The sequence below is a fragment of the Electrona antarctica genome (assembly GCF_951216825.1).
Source record: "Electrona antarctica genome assembly, chromosome: 11".
NCBI lineage: Eukaryota > Metazoa > Chordata > Actinopteri > Myctophiformes > Myctophidae > Electrona > Electrona antarctica.
This window is the reverse complement of record NC_136792.1, coordinates 26,788,573-26,808,739: the sequence shown is the minus strand read 5'-3', so window position 1 is coordinate 26,808,739 and position 20,167 is coordinate 26,788,573. Positions and strand designations below refer to the sequence as shown.

Below are 20,167 nucleotides of genomic sequence, written 5' to 3'. Positions count from 1 at the left end.
TTTAATTTATTCTAATCCCTCTGGCTGGTATCGGTGGACTTTTCAATCCTCCAGCCACTGTAGTGTGGAGTTAATGTTCCTAGTTGGCTAGCCAATGTTCTACTGCATGAGTGCATGGTACTGGATTGTATTATCACTCATTCCGCTCATGTCGCTGTCTACCGTCTGCCAGTCATTTGCAATGCCATCTGTCCTCCAACCCAGCTACTAATCTATCTTTCACCATGGCATCGTCTACTTGATTTACATCCATAGCTATTATTGGGCAGCTCATGTTTTATTACTGCTGTTTAACGTCCTCCTTCCACAGATCATCTTTCTATTAGTTTTTGACAGTCTAAAGGTGTTTTTTTGGACTGATAGTGATCTATACAGTAGGTATATTATTCTGAAACACTGTTTCCCAAAACAATATCATCATAGCACTTTCACTCATTTCTTGCCTCCTGTCATACATATCCACATACAGTACCTGTTGTTTGGCGTGATGATGAGTCGCATACAACTTCACACAGTTGCCTCAGCCTGGTTTGTCCTTGTATCTAATCTCTCATTTTCCTGACAGCCCTTCAAGTCTCACCTCACAGCCGATCTCAGATCTGCCTGTATTGTTATAACACACTTGCAAGCAAGCAGTGCTCACCAATTACATACCGTGTACACTCATGCCTCTGGTAGCTGTACTCTGCTAACTCTGTCATTACCATCATCTAACCAGTATAATTACCAGCCTTGGTGTGTGTTTGTGGTGCATAGGCCAAGATTGCATTATGCAGAGAGGGTGGGGAGAGGGAGTGAGGCGTACTGGGTGAGTAAGAGAGAGAGAGAGAGGGAGAGAATTAAGATGAATGGAGAGAGAGGGAGGGAAGCACAGAAAGCAAGCAATGGGAGTCAGAGGGAGAGTGGGAGTGAAGGAGGGGAGGGCAGGGAGGTACATCAGAGACCTGACTAATTACTATATGTGAGTAATTAAAAGACATTAAATGCCTTGGTAACATCGTCTGAAGTTTGGCCCAAGCTGAATGTATGCCAGCGGGGTTCGAAAGTTCTCTTCTTACTCACTGCTAGTGTGTAGTAGTGTCATATTTTCACCTGATAGTTCAGCTTTATTCTTTGTTGATATCTGACCAAAACGTGATGACTGAAAGCCATGTTTTACTCGGCCCAACACCACCACCGCTACCCCCCCCTCCCCCCACCCACAACGACTTCTACCTCACACCCCACCCTGAGTACAGTAATGGCCTAATGGGTTTAGTATGGTGGGCTACAGCTGGCGTGCAGCAGCCCCTTCCTTTAATGTCTTCTCCATAGTATAATTGCAGCCCTGTTCTATACGCTTTATCTTCCTGTAACTATTGGTGTTGGCTGAGTTTGGCCTTGGCCTTGGCTGGATAGCTGAGCGCTGTAGACACCCAGAGACATGACAGAAATCAGTGGTACACACCTCTCTCTCTCCCACTCTCTCACCAGGCGCCACAGACATATAATGAGCCCATTCTGCAGCCCTTGCAGCTGGGGCTGGGTAATCTGGGATTGGGTTTGATAGCGTATCATAGGCCAGCCTTCCGGATGAGGAAAGACTTTATGTCAAAGCGATCAGAGCAGGACGCTTTCGAAGGAGGCCTGGGAAGCGCCTGCATTTTTCCAAAACAAAGACATGATAGATTTGTGCGGCTGGATGACTGGCACGCAGGGGACTGCGACTCTGTGCATGTGTGTGTGTGTGTGTGTATGTCCATGCATGTATGTGGGATGTGTTCACTGTGTTCAATGAAAGAGTTTTGTTGATTGTGTGTGACTGAACAAATTGGTCCTGGGGAGTTGTTGGGCCAAAGACAAATTCATAGAGGACTTGTGTATTGAAAAGCACGCTCGCGCAGTGCGCACACACATTTGAAAAGTCCATAGCAATTATTTTTTATGTGTAACACTGGCTTCTCCAACCGGAATGTCTTTTCATTGCATTTGGTTCCAAAACACATGAATAAGACTCAACCCAGTTCCTCTGTTTAGCAGGGACTGAGCACGAAATGGAATTGATTGGCTGAATAATAAGCCCTGCAAATGGGGACAATGATGGGACGAGAATGGAATTGATAGCTCACAGACGAGAGGATAAGCTAAATGGATTCTGAAACTTGGAGACTTAAAGAGAGCTTCGTTCAAAGCGGTTTAGTATTAGGGGGCATAATGCAAAGTTACGCATATTTTTTATTTTTTATTACACAGCCCAATTCTGAGTTCATACTCATGTTAAATTAACACTCAGGATTTTGCTAGATGACTTGCCTTAACCCATTTTGGGCGGGAACCCCTTTTGGTGTTAGCATTATGTTATGCTTTAGCTATTGAAAAATAGCAGATCTACAAGCTCATAGCGCGCCACTCGGTGGCGCGCTATGAGCTTGTAGATCTGCTATTTTTGAAAAGTCGAAGAACGACTGACATAGAAACATAGCTTTTTCAGAAAACTGTCAGGATGTAGAAGACATTTTTAGAATCTGATCTCAGGTCAAAATGGGTGTTGATAGCCGAATGACAGTTTGAAGCGAGCTAAAGAAGCTTTAGTCCAGTAATAGAGACTATGAGGAACTAGGAGAACTGATAAAGCACAGAGGTAGATTATGAAGACAAACATGTACAGTAAGTACAGCCAGGAGAAGGAAGTGGTAGGGAAGAAAACGAGAGAATTAGAGAGAAGAGCGGTGGAGTCTGAATAAAAGAGAGAGACGGTTAAGTAGACCAGCGAGTCTTTATAAGGAAAGGCCAGTGGTTTTTGAAGAGTGATTCTTTGCGACTGTCATGTTAAGGCAAGCCATTGTGGTTGGCTGAGCAATTTGCCGTTCTCTTCCTCACTCGACGTATCACTCCTATTTCTGGATTCTTCTCCTTCCCCCTAGCATTCTGACGCTTTGTGCATTGCATCCCTTCTTCTGTTCCCAAGTCCCATTTCAGGCTCTCATCTGAAAGCACATCAAGCAACTAGACACATGTCTTGACACATGTTTCACTAAAGAAGAGGCTTCATTGAAATTCTTTTCTTGTTCCCTTTTTGTCCTTTTCTTATGTGATCTGGTATATTAAATATAAGCTTAATTAGGTAAGCCTATTTGACTATGAGTACGACTCATACAGGTAGTCTACGTGAAATTATTGCCAACCATTTTCCAGAGCATGCCGTACTTTGTTTGATTTTCGAGGAAACCGTTTGATTCCATTCATATGAATAGAAAATGACGCCCTCTTGTATTGTTAACCACATTGCACCAACCTCGCAAAGTAATATTCCTTGGATGTGTAATTGTGAAAAAGACTATATACGTGCGCGTATATAGTCCCACATGCTTACCCAGTCACATACGTACCTGTAAAAGCAGACGTGTGATATTCTCTCCACCCACTTGGCTGACCTACTGACTGAGATGCAGACTACATACCTGTAAGTCAGTCACATGACATAAGTCAAGCCTATCAGCACTAGTATACGCACCTCTCTCCCTCACTTAAAAACATACTGTAGGCATATGCACGGTCGTGCGCACACACATGCCAAAATACATACAGTACTACACTGTAGGTTACCTCCCACCTACTACCAGCCTGACAGTCACACACACACACACACACACACACACACACACACACACACACACACACACACACACACACACACACACACACACACAAGCACCAGCCTGACACCAGGTGCATAGCAGAGATACTGTTGACATATATATATATATATATATATATATATATATATATATCTCACCACCACCACAGGCACTCTATCACAGGGGTTCTCAACATGGGGGCGTGACCAGAGTTCGGTGTAACTAGTAACGAAGTAACTCGTTACTGTAATTACACTACTTTGGTCGGTAACGAGTAATATGATGGCACTACTCCTCCAAATTGGTAATCACATTACAGTTACTGGTCTGGTCACTTTGGAAGTTACTAGTTACTTGCGTCCTGCTGCTGCTTTCAGCAGTGTTGCGTTGGAGAATAATGCGCACAACTAAGGAGATGAGTTGAACAGGTTTCCGACTTTACTGTGAGCTGAAAAGGTGCGCCGGCAACGCACTACGCACATTACAAACTGGTGTCAGCAGCAGCAGCAACAACACACAAGACAACACGGCCTTACGGCCGCAGGCACACTTTTCGTTACTGTCGTAACAACATGGGAAAGTTAATATTTGCCTAGAACCGGTCAAGAGAACCACTGCACTAGACCGTTTTGGAAAGGCTCATTTAGTCTTATTCCTTCACTTGTTCAACAACCTGGTATTAAAGAGCATAAAGAAAGATCTTGTGTAAGTCCTCCTTATTAGGATTTCAAAGATTTGTTAAGTGGCAAATTATATGACAATGCATCTGTTCTTATGTTACTGTCTATCTCTTGTCTCCACAACAGGTTCGTTTTAGACTGAAGACGGTACGAGGAGAGGAGGAGGACATCGCGTTTCCACCAACCGGGCCCTGCTGGACCAGCAGAGACCTTTCCCACCCTTCCCACTCAAAGCGATGTGTTTGGGAGTGGGAGACCACTTCAGCAGAGCGTGTCTGGGGCTTTTTCCCTCCCCCTCCCCCAGCACCCCTCCTGAAGCGGGATGCCAACCCCCTGCCTCCCTGTCTTCTGCCTTGCCCTGAGCTCTCCCGGGGCACCATGAACAGCTACAGAGACCGAGGGGTCACTTGCACCTCCTCCGACCTCCTGGATGCGGGGGGAGGAGGAGGGTTGCCTCTCCCAGGCTCCCAGCTTCTTGTGTTCCATCACACCCCCAACGGCCACCCGCCCCCCCTCACACCCATGGACCTGGCTCTTCAATCGCGCGTCTCTCAGCCCAAAATGGGGGTGCGGGCGCGTATCGCAGAATGGCCGCCACGCCGCGAGCACTCCAAAGAGTCGCTGCTGGAGAACGGGCAGGGAGCCAATCACCAGGAAGATGACGGATCCTTCACATTGTCCACGGTCTCGTCTGACGTCAGGCTGGTGCGGGGAGGGGTGGCCAGGTTGCCACGGCGGCGCACCAAAGATGTGGAGTTCCGTGGCGGCACATTCGGAGGCGAGAGGGGCTCGCCGCTGAACATGTGTGCGTTCCCCCCACTGCGCCAACGCTCCAGCAGTGAGATAACACTCAGCGAGCAGGATGAGAATGAGGTGAAGTGTCTATGCTTTGATGTTTTATTGACTATCATGGTATACTTCATTACTGTTGACTATTTTCCAAAGCATACGATAGTTTGTGACTTGAAACATGCTTGATATAGGCTTGATATAGGTAATTCTACATGCAAGATAAAGATATGCATTATGCATTTTAAAATGGTAGATCGTCCTGGAGGAGATATTGATTTCTTAGTGATTAATGATGTTTGGCCAACATTTATTTAAAATTTATTTAAAATGTAAAATTAATTTATTTTACATTTTTGTTTTTAACTTACTACAATATATGAATAGACATGTATTTAAAACAATATATACATCAAGTTAATCATGTGTAGGTAATGTCATAATTAGCTGTGAAGGTAGACTGTGAAGAGTGGACCAAAGACTGGCTCCTGTAACAAGATCCATTTGAACAAACAGCTCAGTGGAATTTAATTTCCACTGAGCTATCAATGTTTCTACCAACAGTTCTCAAACTCCTCTCTTCTGTTCATTGCTCCCCAAGGTGGAGGGCCGGGGAGGTGTGGGAATGGGAAGCCTGTTCAGAGAATATGGCAGCACCTCCTCCATCGACATCCAGGGCATCCCTGAGCAGAGCTTCTTTGACATGCTGAGCCAGTTCCACCAGGAGAGACCCGACCAGCGCAGCTCGGCGCCCGTGCAACTGGGGGAGCTGCTGCGTGCTCCGGACTCGCCCCAGAGCGCTGCTCTCCCCACCAGGGCCTCGCCCGTCTCAACACCATGTTCGGATGATAGAGGGTCAGGGAGGCGGGACGGCTCTGAGACCAGAGTGAGGAAGAAAAGCGGGGGAACGGAGTCGTCCCTGGGGACATCGTCTTTGTTCCGGAAGCTTCGGAGCTCGAGCAGAGGAGAGCTGGACGGGGGAAAGGGGGGGGAGACGGGTGACGACGGGGCAGGGCGCAACTTGACTGACTCCTACAAAGCGTGGGTGTGCCCTAAGAGTTTTGTGCATTATGACGCTCAGAGTATTTTATTTGACCTCCATGAGGCTGCAGCTCAACGTGTCTATGTTGCCCAGAGACGGAATACTGCCACAGGGGCATCTGCCGCATCGGTCTCCCTATCGGTCTCCAGGTCCTCGGCTCCAGGCGGGGTGGACCCAACCTACTCCAGCGTGGAGGACCTGACGCTGAGCCTCGAGCCCAGCTCCACAGCACCTTCGCTGGCGATGGACCCTTTGGACAGGACTCATGGGGCCCTGGACTCCAGCCCTCTGCTCCTGTGCTGCCCCCACTTCCTCAATGAAACCGGGGGCCATGGGGAGCGCAACGTCAGCTTCCTCAGCTCGTCGGCAGAGCGGGGAGGCGAGGGAGGAGGCGAGGGTACGAGGGGCTGGTTGAGGGGGAGTAACGCTAGTATCTCCGTGCTGGAGGTGCCTATTGAACAGCAGGTGACCAGGCTGGACAGGCTGAAACTCTACAGCATAGAGCATGTGGACCTGGGGGCCAAGTACTACAGAGAGTACTTCCATGGGAAAGGTAGACACACACACACACACACACACACACACACCCACACCCACACCCACACCCACACCCACACACACACACACACACACACACACACACTCTCTCTCTCTCAGGACATCTTCATAGGAAGGGTTAAATTATGAGCAAAAACTGTGGCTTTAATTTGCTTGTGTAGCCCAACCTATTTGACCGAGCCGACTTTTACCGACATGATTTCTCACACTACGGCTGCCAGCAAGTGTAGATGTGAGAGTCGATGTAATTTCTCCTGCGAGCAATGGTCAAGTATCGCTCTCTCCACCTCACACACCCTCTCCACCTCTCCACCTCACACACCGAACAGCTGGCCCCCGTTCGTAGTGCAGTCAGCCAGCTGGCAGCCATCCCAGACTCTTTATTACACATGTACCTGCCACTGTACTGCTAGCTAACTGGGAGGCCATGATGATACCACTGTCTAGATATGCCTTAGGTGTGTGTGTGCGTGTGTGTGCGCGTGTGTGTGTGCGTGCGTGCGTGCGCGTGTGCGTACACTTTTACTTCGGATCCTGTTGATCCTTCCAGGGAGAAACATGCATTAATGTGTGCTTGTGTGCAATACACCTTATGCTGTCAATGTTGCTATTGACAGCCCATACACCCAAACAGAAAAGTCCTATCTGATTGTATTAAACAACGTCAAACTTTGCAGCTTCTATCTGCAAAGTGTTTGTTTCATAAAAACTATAGCTAGTTCCCCTTGCCATTGATTAATCTCAATATATATTGCAAAATATCATCATATGGCAATATGCACCGCATCGCAATATATCGTGATACAATCGTAATGTGAGATTCGTGACCCAAGTATAGTGATTCGTATCGTGTGGTTCTTGCCAATACCCATTACTGTACGTTTTGCCCATTCTACCTCTTCCACCTCACATATTCCCATCACCCCTGGGGCCTGGGCAAGCATCCATTGTTAGTGACGGATGCTGTAAGGGTGCATGTGTCCAAGCAAGTATGCACACATGTGTCTGCACACGCGTGTGTGAGCACATTAAAGCCTTTTCACACAAGAAGCGATTGATGCATACGGTAATTCATATTCAATGAGAGGTGAGAGTTCAGTTAGGGGGGGCACCGGCTTAGAGAGAGAGGGAGAGGGAGAGAGGGAGAGGGAGAGAGAGAGAGAGGGGGGGAGAGAGAGAGAGAGAGAGAGAGAGAGAGACTGACTGCAGGCATACAGATAAAGGTTATCATTCCAAAAATATGCTTGTCCGCTGACTGCTCACTAGCATTTGCCAGCTTCCCCTGGAAGCTGCCATCTGATGTTGGAGATGGCCCGGTTCTGTCTTGTCCTGTCCTGTCATTGTCCTGTCTTATTATGTCATGTCCTGTCTCTCTATATATGCTGTTATGTGCCCATGTGTGTGCATGTCAAAGAGCTTCACAAGGCCAGAAGAAAACTTGTGGAAACTAGATGTGCATGTCAAAGAGCTTTGCCAGGCCAGAAGAAAACTTGTGGAACTAGATTTCTCCTTAATTGTGTTGTGAATGTGTGTTCCAAATTCTTCACAGCCCTGCCCATGTGACCATGGTATTAGTTTGGCTTAGTCATGGAGATTTTTTGAGGATGTGCATGTATCCAAGATGCTCGTTATGAATGTGCACATGGCCCAGATGTATTGTTGCATCACACTGCATTGGACAGCATACCCCCAGAGGTAAAGAACTGCTGTCTCCACAACATCCTACAGTTTTGTAACTTTGCCCTGCTAAACAGCAAGCAGCTGTGGTCTCTCTTTAACATCACCCTGGTGCCTAAAGCTGGAGACCTCAAAACCAGAGGACTACAGAAACATCAGTATCACCGCAAAGGTCAACAACCGTATGACACTGAACCGGATACGGCATGCCATCCACCCTCACTTGAGGAACCAAATGTCTTTCAAGAGAGGAGAACTACCGTGGCCCAGATCCTGTCCCTAAGGAGAATCATCGAGGAGGTTAAAAAGAACAATTTGACTTGATCCACAGGGTCACAGTGGTGAAAATCTGTGTCGAGACGACACCCCACAGTACTACTAGTCCTGACATACTTGGACTATGCAGACGACATCAGTCTGCTCTCCAACCAGTTCCAGAACAGAGTGGATTCAGAGTGTGCCAAGGTTGGCCTCCAGCTGAATGCCAAGAAAGCTGAGGTTATCACCTACTGTATAATCGGAACATCCACCTGACAACAACAGAAGGCTCTGCTCCGAAGGAAGTCAAGGACTACCATGGGTCAACTCAACTGAGGAAGGCACTTGCATGGAGGGCCCTGAACAGCATGGTTGTCCGACATTAACTTAAGTGGATGTACTCAAGAAAGAAGCAGGGATACACTGCAAAGCGCCAACGAGCTGGCCAGATGTGTGGAGAACCGGGATGACAACCTTTAGGACAGATTTGTCCCAGAAGTTATTTTCAATAATCATCGTTGGATGATATCTGTTATAATTTATTATTTTTTGCATTCATTCATCAAACGAAAACATGAGTACTAGTGCATTTATCATCTACACACTCAATAATGATTCAATTAATTGCTTAAAGCTCATGCTCTTTGATTGTTACTTGTGCATGTGCAACACAGGACATGTAACGCATTGTTTAAACATTGTAAAACATTGTGATTTAGTTAAGCCTGACAACATGAGGGAATGTGATGATGGTTCAAATGTTTACTTTGGAGTCATTGTGCTCTGGTTTCTTCTTGTGCTTGCCAAATTGATTTAGTAGTGCATATTGATTGCAGCGCAATGTTTTTAACCTTACACCTGCCCTTCACCTACAAACTCTCAGTTAACTTAACCCAGAGAGTCTAAAAATATTCTTACTTGGGTTTGTTTTTGCACTTATGCCTAAATCAATATTGAGGGTTTTAATGTGAACTGTAGCCCCTCCCGTCCTGGACTTCCCTCATTCTATTGTATGTGTTCCTGCCTTCTGTCTTTGTTTGTTCTCAAAGTTTCACTCCGCTTTGTTTTTGTCACTTCTCATCCCTTGCCCTCTTTCATATGATGTCCTTCTATACAATATATGGATAATAATATTGTTGTAGCAGCAGATTAACATGTCTGGACATGTGAACAACCCCTTTTTTCTAACCTTTTTCCTCTTATCTTCCCCTGTCTCTCTCCCCCAGAGCACTCAAACTATTTTGGGACGGATGACAAGCTGGGTCCAGTGGCTGTGAGCATCCGCAGGGAGAAACTGGACGATACCAAAGACCTGAAGGACCAGTACCAGTACCGCCTCATTGTTAGAACTAGCGAGGTACACGCACGCACAAACACACTGAGATACACTAAGCTACTGTCTGAATGCCTGAAGAGGCATTTGTATGAATGTGGGCGATGAAAGACGAGGAAAGCATCAGCGACACTGCACTGGGAGGAGGGATTTAATTTCTGCTCACCTTGGTCATCCTGGCTGTAGCTGGCGCACCTTAACGCTCTCTAGCTGCCTTACATTCCTTCTAACCTTCATCCCATCCCCCTCTCCTCTTCACTCAATTTTCTCCTCTTTTTTCACCCCTCTCCTCTACCAGTGGAAAATTCCACCTGGCCAGGCTTCACACAACAAAATGACAACATACACAAGGCCACTGCTCTGACAGGACACCCAACCACTGGTCCACTTCAATCAAATGCTCAGTGGCTTTACAAGCAACCCTGATCATTTCTTCCTCTGATTCACTGAGCAGTTGGCTACCTCACCATGTTCATTTAACTCTTGGCTCTTATGGGTGCATTTTTACATTTTAATTCTCAACTACTGTACAAGGCGGTAGGAGATAGCACTTCATATTAACATAATGTTTACAGTCAACCCTACAGTTGGTCATGTTGATTGGTGCATAGCAGATGAGCACGTCCCTCCTCATATGACAGATACACATGAAGTCGCTAGCCACTTCTTTTCACCTGAGTGAGGAGTTTCCCCAGGAGGTCACCTGCTGAACATGTAGGAGTCACTAGTGCAGCGACAGAGAACACCCTCCCCTCCCAGCCTTCAACCCTCGAACACGGACCGTTATGTTTGTTCGTTGCAGCGCCCGGCCAAGCTGGATGCACCTCAGGGGATTGAAACTCCTAGTCTCCACAGTGGTGGGCAACTTTACCCGAATGCCCGAACACAGGAATTGATGTTCAAAGTGCATAATTGCAACTGATCAACATTTATATTACCTAACCACATTGCTAAGTTTTAAATGATCAGTTCAATACAAGTTGAAGTTTCAGTGGTGTTTGAAAAGAATTAACTGGGAATTTGCTCAAGAAGGTAGTTCCAAAGTTGCGAAAATAGCAGATCTACAACCTCACAGCGTTGTGAGCAATGCGTTATATAGGGTTTAATTGGTTAACAACTAAAACCTGAACAGTTGGCCTATGTTGCCTCATTCCATATTGCATCTGTGATTGCACACAAGAAAACAAGTTACTGAGCTAGTCTCGTCTCTCTCCATCTGGTGGGTTCTCTGTTGTCTTTAGCTGGATTACACGGCTGCCTGGCCTCATCACCTTAGTTCTGGTGCAACAAAGGAGCCACTCCGCCATCTAAGTACACAGAACTGAACTCATAGACATCCAGTCCACAGAGGTCTACTGTTCCCACACAGAGGGAGAATGGGGGGATTCGTAGGCTATTCACTTACTCCAGCTGCAAATGCTCTCATATTTCTACACCCTCTTTAAGTTTGTTGTGCATTGCTGACTCAGCAAAGGTGGAGAAAGTAGAAACCCTCTCTATCTTCCCCCCTCCGCACGCACGCACGCACGCACGCACGCACGCACGCACGCACGCACGCACACACACACACGCACACGCACACTGTATGTATACATGCCCTTCTTGCATTCCAGTCTGGTGCAGTCATTCTCTCCGGTGTCACCCGGGAGCTGACTAGTTAAGACCACAGTAGTTTAAAAGCTGTCACTCAGGTTTCACTTCCCTGCTTGCAAACTTCAGACTACAAGGGTCGACTACCTCCGTGGCCCCTGCCAACTTCAATCTTGCTGTTGCATTTTTAATGAACCTGTATGTATGTATGTGTGGGTGTCATTGGCTGTATTGAAAAGATAATCTGACCTGTTTCTTCCATCTTACATTAGCCCTGGTAGAACCTGTGGCTGCAGAATACTGAAAAGAATATGATTTAGAACTGTGTGTGTGTGTGTGTGTGTGTGTGTGTGTGTGTGTGTGTGTGTGTGTGTGTGTGTGTGTGTGTGTGTGTGTGTGTGTGTGTGTGTGTGTGTGTGTGTGTGTGTGTGTGTGTGTGTGTGTGTGTGTGTGTGTGAGATGAACAAAGAGGTGCTGTCTGTCTGATTGCCAATAAAAACATGTCTTGCTTCCTTGACATGAACCACAACTCTTAACAGCCAGGTATCTCTTGTGCCAGCAGACTAATCCTATCTGTTATCATGCTGGATTTGAATAATCTACAATTTCTTAATGTCTTGTCCTGACTTTTGTTTTCCTGCAATCCTTGATTCTGTAGTTGGTGACGCTACGAGGCTCCATCCTGGAGGACGCAGTAGCGTCCACGGGGAGACATGGCACTGTGCGGGGACTGTCACTCAAAGAGGTCCTGGAGCAGGTTGTCCCCGAGCTCAGTGTCTCCTGTCTGAGACTAGCTCTCAGCACGCCCAAGGTTACCGAGCAACTCCTCAAACTGGACGAGCAGGGGGTGAGGGAAATGGAAGACTATTGTCTGAGTGTGTGCACTGTGTGAATGCATAAGCACGCGAATGTAACCTGCCACACCTTAGTCAACGCTACTACAAAGTTGGACTGAGGTCACCAGTGTTAAGCAAGGTGCAGTGTTTGTACAAGTGGGTTGCAAAAATCTTTAATGTTTAGCAATGTTATCTCACCTCGTATAATCGAGGGGTAAGGTAGGGAATGTGCTGAGCTAGCACTGTGCTTGTTTATATTTGCACAGGTGTTTTTTTTATTGATGATTATCTATAAATATGTATCATCTATCCTGCTGACCTTTATGCTGAGTCAGAAACACAATGTTCAGGATGCACTGTGTCAGCTCTTTTGCGTGTTTGTGTGTGTGTGCGTATACAGTACAGGCATTGGTGTTTGCTATGCTAATGTGAGCGCTGTCTCCTTCCGCCTTGCAGTTGAGTGAGAAACACAAAGTGGGTGTGCTGCTGTGTCGTGCGGGCCAGAGCACGGAGGAGGAGATGTACAACAACGAGGAGGCATCGCCCGCCTTCTCTGCCTTCCTGGAGATTCTGGGGGAGCAGGTGCTCCTCAAGGGCTTCACCAAGTACGCCGCTCAGCTCGACACCAAGAGTAAGCTCCCAATATCTAAAGCCTGGTGCCCAGAGGAAACCAACTACGTCTGTCTAATAGTGTTTCCTGGTGCCCAGAGGAAACCAACTACGTCTGTCTAATATCTAAAGCCTGGTGCCCAGAGGAAACCAACTACGTCTGTCTAATATCTAAAGCCTGGTGCCCAGAGGAAACCAACTACGTCTGTCTAATATCTAAAGCCTGGTGCCCAGAGGAAACCAACTACGTCTGTCTAATAGTGTTTCCTGCACAATGCATTCTACACGACTTCTTGAGCAGTTGACCTTTTTTTGTCCATTGTGTGTTTTCATGCTGGGCCTAATTGAAGTGAAGAATTCTGATAATGACGTCTTAACCACTTTCAGCCTGGTGTGCCTGTTTTGGTCCGTTCGCTGTAACACAAAATATATATGGGGCGTATATGGTTAGTGAAGTCTGATTTCTGTTTCTCCATCCCCCTTATTTTCCATTCCACCAGCGGACTCCACAGGCACCCACTCCCTATACACCACCTACCAGGACTACGAGATCATGTTCCATGTGTCCACAATGCTGCCATACATGCCCAGCAACCCACAGCAGGTAAGAGCTTACTTCCGGGGTAGTCCTTTTCTGTTGTCCATGATGTTGGAAATAAGTCCACAGAGTGTCACACATGGACTTCTTGCCTATGTTGAGAGGCTGTTAGACCCTGCTTAAAGATACAGCGCTAGTATCTTTTTTTCTTCTTTCGCCTCTTGGGTTGTCAAGATCACTGGCCCCACCATTATAATCACTGGCCCGGGGGATTTGTCAGGTATTCTGGCAGAGCGCTTCGTGCTGCTTGAATTATTTGATTTGGGATCACGTAACGCTTTTGTTTTAAATTACAGAGGCGATTTCACAGAAATCATTACAAAACAGTACTACAGGCGATTAATGTGAAATTAGACTTTATTTATTATTTAATTTTCAAGGCATTTTTTCCACTGGCCCAACAGGGCCAGTGTATGGCGCCATCTAGTGGCCCAGACGTTCTGAAAAATACACCCGGGGGCCAGGCCATTTATAATGTCGACCCCTGAGCCTGGAATTCTCTTAACTCGTCCTTGGCAGGGAATGAGTCATTGACTACCAGATAGATTTCTGGCTTCATTTAGTCACTACCAGCCTTTGTTCCATTTGCTTACCTTGTTTTAAGTAAATACATTTATTCACTCCGTTCCACCATTGCAAACGTGTTAAGATCTGAACACTTCGTTTTATTGGTTTTATTCTTATAATTATTTTTTCTAATAAAGTTGTCCTTTTTCTTGTTCCCCCCCTGGCCCCAACACATGTAAAGCGTCTTTGAGTGTCATGAAAAGCGCTATATAAATACCAGATATTATTATTATTATTATTATGTTTGGGGGACTTGAGGGGAACCTTGACTGAATGTCATCTTTCAATGCATCCATGAGTAAAAATCAAACTAACCAAATAAAAAAAACACATTAATTAAAAGTCACTCAAAGAATTTGAAAGTGTCATCCAAGTTACAGAGGATTGCTTGCAGCTATGTTATGGCCTGTGTCATTTCCTCAGAGACATAAACTATAGTCAGCACTCAGCAGTCATAAAGTGGAACCTCATGACCAGCATCTCCCTCCTGTTATAGAGTGTGTACTTCCATTTCTATTTCACTCTACGCTGTTTTTATAGAGCCTTTGTTCTCTGTGCTTTTCTCTCTTACACACAACACATAACTGGATCAAGGGCCAGGCTGGGTGGAGTGCAATAGTCCCTATTTCTTTCTCTTTTGATTTGTTTTCCCTCTTCTTTAAATAAAGCTGCCTTGCCATCCAACATAATCCCTCGTGCGTGCGTGCGTGCGTGCGTGTGTGTGTGTGTGTCCGCAAGGTAACATTTTGCATGCATGTACTGTATGTTTGATTTAGTTTGCATCCAAGTGTGAGGAGTTCACATGGACAAATACACGTTTTGGTGCTTTCATGATGCTGCCATAAACACTGTCATTACTACAGACAAGTGTGGGGCTACAGCAGAGAAGTCAGTTGTTCCTCCTATTGACTGTATGATAATTAAATTCACAAACACAAACTAAGCTTGAGTAACAGAGATCCATACTAACAGTTACGCCAAGAGAAAATGACGTGTTTATAATTACATAACAATCATCTTTTTTTAATCATTTTTGCCAGTTAACACATGCTGGAAATGCAGAGTAAATAAATGCCTTTTTCGAAAGGCACACATCAAAGGAAGCAGCCAACATCCATGCATTTAAGCCATGCAGCTGCGTTTTGATGTAGACGGATGAACTTGATAAATGGAACAATAACTCCATCCAGAGGCTCTGGGCTGACAGTAGCAGCTTAGGAGCCACATTCTCTGACGCACCGCTAGGTGGCAGCATTAGTTATGATTAGAGGAAACTGCGGTGGATTGAGGGAGGACTGCTCAGTGGGGAGGAGAGAGAAATTGAGACAAAACACCATCCTCTTTGTTACATTCAGAAGAGAGTATGGGCTGAGGGAGGGCGACTGTGACCGATGCCAAAGGTAGAGAGAAAGGACAACGTCTATGGAATGAGTGGAAATATGAGATCAGATCAGACCACGGGAGGATGAACACCAAGGACCTTATGTTATGTGCAGACTGCATGGCCAATGCAGCTTCAGGCAGAGCTCCTGTCTGTGGGCCCGAGGGCATCGGTAATGCTCCCAGGGTGACTGCATTCATGTGTGCAGCCAAGCTGTGCGCTGAATTGCATAACTGCTACTTTCACACTTTTAACACTGCAGATGAAGGGTGGATTGGCAAGCAATACCACACACACACACACACACACACACACACACACACACACACACACACACACACACACACACACACACACACAGCTGGATCAACAAGTACAAAAAGCTGAACAGTGTTATGTACACGTGTTATGTGCACGCACGCACGCACAAATACATGTTAATTTGACCTAATTCTGTGTCTCCCTGAATACTCCTGTATCCTCTTTTCTCTACCTCGTTTTCACCCATAACCCTTTCATCTCAATCTCCTCTCCTGTTCAGCTCCTGAGGAAGAGGCACATAGGCAACGACATCGTGACAATAATCTTCCAGGAGCCCGGAGCGCTGCCTTTCACCCCACAGAATATCCGATCTCACTTCCAGCATGTCTTTGTGATCGTGCGTGTGCACAACCCCTGCTCTGAAAACACTTACTACAGGTAGAGTGAGATGGCTATTGGCCACACAGTCCTACAGATCACACACACAAGCACACACATACAGTACCTCACTGTCTCTCATTCTCTCTCTGTGTCCGCAGTGTCGCTGTGACCCGGATGAAGGACGTGCCGCCTTTTGGCCCACCCATCCCAAGCGGCGTGACCTTCCGCGACCCAGAGGCTTTTCGGAACTTTCTGCTGGCTAAGGTCATCAACGCGGAGACGTCGGCGCACAAGTCGGAGAAGTTCCACACCATGGCGACGCGCACGCGGCAGGAGTACTTGAGGGACCTGGCGGAGAACTGTGTCAGCAGCACGCCGCTGGACTCGGCCGGCAAACTCAACAACCTCATCTCCCTGGCGTCTAAGAAAAGGGAGCGCTCCAGGGCGAGGGAGGGGGCGGAGCTGGGGGCAGCGGGCGCCGTGGCCTGGAGGGTGCTGGCCCAGGACTTCAGCGGGGGTGGCACGGAGATCACGTGCGCATTGGGCTTGTCCGCCGAGTATGTCCTCCTCATTGACTGCTCCACCAAGGAGGTGGTGTTTAACTGTTTCTGCGCCGACGTCATCGGCTGGACGCCTGAGAGGCTGGCGTTGAAGATCTTCTACGGGAGAGGAGACCACATCGCCGTGCGGGTCCCAGAGGGCTGTGCCCAGGACATCAGGGAAGTGGTGCAGAGGTTAAAGGTGAGATGCTGGACCATATAAAGCTGCAATCTGTAACTTTCATGTCCTACATTATCTGCACTTGCGTCCCATACGCAAACGTACCACTCTTGATCTAATACAGAAAGCCTGTTTGGATACATTTGTGACTGATTAAGTAAGCACTAGCCTATAACATTTGCAAATATGTTACATTGTTTTAATGGCTTGATTTGAATTGCTTGCATGTCACCTTTTAACCCTGTTAATTGTAAACAATTTGGAAATACCTTTGTTAGGATATATTGTGCATAGTCGATATAGGCCTTTGCAAAATAGAATATTTTGTGATAGGTTACATGATTGTAAGTCATTGTGAATATGTGGCTGCATATGTTTACATCTCACCCAGTTGCTGGACAACGTTTTATTGCTGCTTAATCAACGTTTCGATCCTGCTGAATCTTCTTCAGGAATTCCTCAGTGGTGCTGAGATACCAGTGTTGCAAACTTAAATAATGTTTATTGCAAGTGTTTAGATGCCTGATAAATTCTTCTGACTATGCTGCATCACAACCATTTGCATACATGAGCTGATACTTGACGTGAGATTTGATCGGCACGTCGATTTGACGACTGTCCGTGTCCGGACTGTTCGCCCACTTTTCTGTTGCACGCTCAATTGATAAATGAGTGCCAGTGTGTTCAGATACTTCATAAGGGGACAGTTATTTCCAAGTGCCCTTTGTATAAAATATACAGCAACTAGAAAGCTATAAAGAAAGAAACTGTTTCTGTCCATCAGTGCCAAACGCATTGGTTCTGTAGATTATAAGGTTCTAAAGTACATGGTTGAGATTTGGTCAGATGTGATCACTTGCTAACTTGGTGCTGAATATTTGTCTTGAGGTCAGATTTAAGTGCAGTCTTTATGTGGATCTTTTTGCGCCTGATATACAGTTATACACCACTGTTGTTGCTTCAATATTCTATTTTTTTAAGTTAAACTTACTTGACATTATTGTTGTCCCCCTCCCTCCTTGGCCAGTCATTGACAGTGGGCTGTGAGACGGTAGACATGACCCTCAGAAGAAACGGACTGGGACAGCTTGGCTTCCATGTTCGCCTGGACGGCACTGTGGCTGAGGTATCGTTGGCTTGTCATTATTCAAATATGTCCCGTTAAAACTACCACTAATAGAAAAGAACATTTTACTTGCATGTTAACTCATTAAAACCGGGAAAGCATCTGTGTCATTTTAGATTTTAGTGTTGGCTATTCAAAAATAGCAGATCTACAAGCTCACATCGCGCTCTGTGATAAGAAAATAAACAAATAAATAGAAATGGCATGTTCTCTTTTTTTTTTTTTTTTTCTTTTTTTTTACATTTTCAGGTGGGGGTCCACGGCCAAATATAAATACATTTTGGGGTTCTTGACACGAAACAGTTTGAGAACTACTGATTTAGAAGGCATTTGTAGAATCGGCCTCGGATCTTAATGGGTTAAGCCTAAATTATACATTGTCACACGACAATGTGCTGCTTGCTAGAAATAACACACTTTGAAGCTAGCCCTGCAACATATGTCATGTCACACATGGGAAAACCTAGTTATTTCACTGTTCCAATGCAGGTGGAGGAGTACGGCTTTGCCTGGCAGGCGGGGCTGAGGCAGGGCAGCCGATTGGTGGAGATCTGCAAGGTTGCCGCAGTGACGCTCACACACGAGCAGATGATTGACTTGCTGAGGACGTCGGTCACAGTCAAAGTGGTCATCATTCCTCCCTATGAGGATGGAGGGCCTCGCAGGTATAGAATCATTTGTGTGTGTTCTTTTGAGTTCTGTGCATGTGCTTTTGCTTTCATTTCATAACGCCGTTTGGTGTGTGGAGAGTACAGTAATATTGATGCAGTGGTCCGTAACAGAACAGGTACCACAGAGCTTGCAACATAAACGCTCTTTGGTTAAACACAAGCTGGGTTTTAGATGGTCTGCACTATTCTGTGAGGATGTATGTTGAGTGGGTGTGTGTGAAAGAGATCTGTGTATTCCGATGAATGTGTGAGATTTCCACCCAGGGAGTCACTCTAGAGGAGAAATAAGAGGGGAAGAGACAAAAAGAGAGATGCATTGATTTAATCCCCCGGCCTTTCTTCTGCAAAATAAGTTGCTATAACAAGGTCTTATGAGACACTGATGTGGGGTTAACCCAAGGGTTATAGAGATGAATGCACAACATGTGTGTGTGTGTGTGTTCTGAGTAAGGAAGACACAGTAAATACAGTTATTGTGGCTGGCTGCATGATTGCAGAGTAGTTAGATTTCTTTTAATGTTGGAGCGAGGCAGTTTAATTACACTAGACTTAAATCCCTTTTAATACACGCTCACGCACACCCTAGACACACACACACATGCACACACTTGACTGTGGCATTGGAACAGTTGATAATTAGAGTCTTGCATTTCACTCTTTCCCACCAACCCTTCTGTCTCACTCTTCTCTCTGTTTCAACTCTTCTCTTTCTCTGACTAACACATTTGCTAAAGCATGCCAGGAAAACAGATTGCACGAGATTATGGCCTGGAATCTGAAAAATGGAGAGAGATAGAGAGTGTGATATGACTATTGGATAGAGAATAAATAAATAAATAAATGGAGGCGATTAATTAAAAATGCATGCCCTGCCCTGAATGAAAACGGTAGAAAGAGAAAGGGGACGTTGCGAAAGAGACCGGGGCGTGCGTGCGTCTGCATGCACAGTTGGAGGCGCATGGAAGTGCCTGGCGGAGAGGACGTGTTTTAGCACTGCCTAGAGCCACAAGTATAGTGGGTGGACAAGAGATGCAGTGGAAAGAGAAGGATGCCGCACATCGTTCCATTCCTGTTTCACTTTGTCTCTGCTGCGGACAGGCATGCAATAGAAAAGTAGAGGGATGCAATCCAGAGAATGCACGTGATGCGTATGACTTTGTACCTTGAGCGTTGATTAGCTCCGGCTACGTCACCTCAGCCTGAAAAGACGGAAGAGAGCCTCTCCCAAAGGTTGGTACTCTGGGTGTGTGTGTGTGTGTGTCTATCATGGAATGACATGAGTGTCTATGAGAATTGCATCATATCCTATTCTCAAAGACACTGTTTTTAGTTTTTTAATGTTTTTATATTTATTTATTTTTCTATACAGTATCTCCCTCTGTGTGTTTTATTTATTTTCTGCTGCACATTTGCTATGTTTCTATTTTTATACCAGAATGGAGACTAGAGTATCCAGGCAATGTGACTGAATAT

At 46.0% G+C, this 20,167-nt stretch overlaps 1 protein-coding gene across 4 annotated transcripts in view; it reads left to right on the top strand.

Annotated features, from left to right (window-relative positions):
* The window catches only part of sipa1l3 (signal-induced proliferation-associated 1 like 3), a 74,971-nt gene that overhangs the window by 36,500 nt on the left and 18,304 nt on the right, over window positions 1-20,167 (top strand). For all 4 annotated transcript variants that reach the window (XM_079514198.1, XM_079514197.1, XM_079514196.1 and 1 more), the window contains exons 3-12: window positions 4,424-5,170; window positions 5,688-6,681; window positions 9,848-9,978; window positions 12,203-12,391; window positions 12,837-13,011; window positions 13,490-13,593; window positions 16,077-16,234; window positions 16,336-16,918; window positions 17,925-18,023; window positions 18,513-18,688. In XM_079514198.1, the coding sequence (XP_079370324.1) occupies window positions 4,676-5,170; window positions 5,688-6,681; window positions 9,848-9,978; window positions 12,203-12,391; window positions 12,837-13,011; window positions 13,490-13,593; window positions 16,077-16,234; window positions 16,336-16,918; window positions 17,925-18,023; window positions 18,513-18,688 (3,104 nt within the window). In that variant the 5' untranslated portion in view covers window positions 4,424-4,675. The remainder of the gene's footprint in view (window positions 1-4,423; window positions 5,171-5,687; window positions 6,682-9,847; window positions 9,979-12,202; window positions 12,392-12,836; window positions 13,012-13,489; window positions 13,594-16,076; window positions 16,235-16,335; window positions 16,919-17,924; window positions 18,024-18,512; window positions 18,689-20,167) is intronic.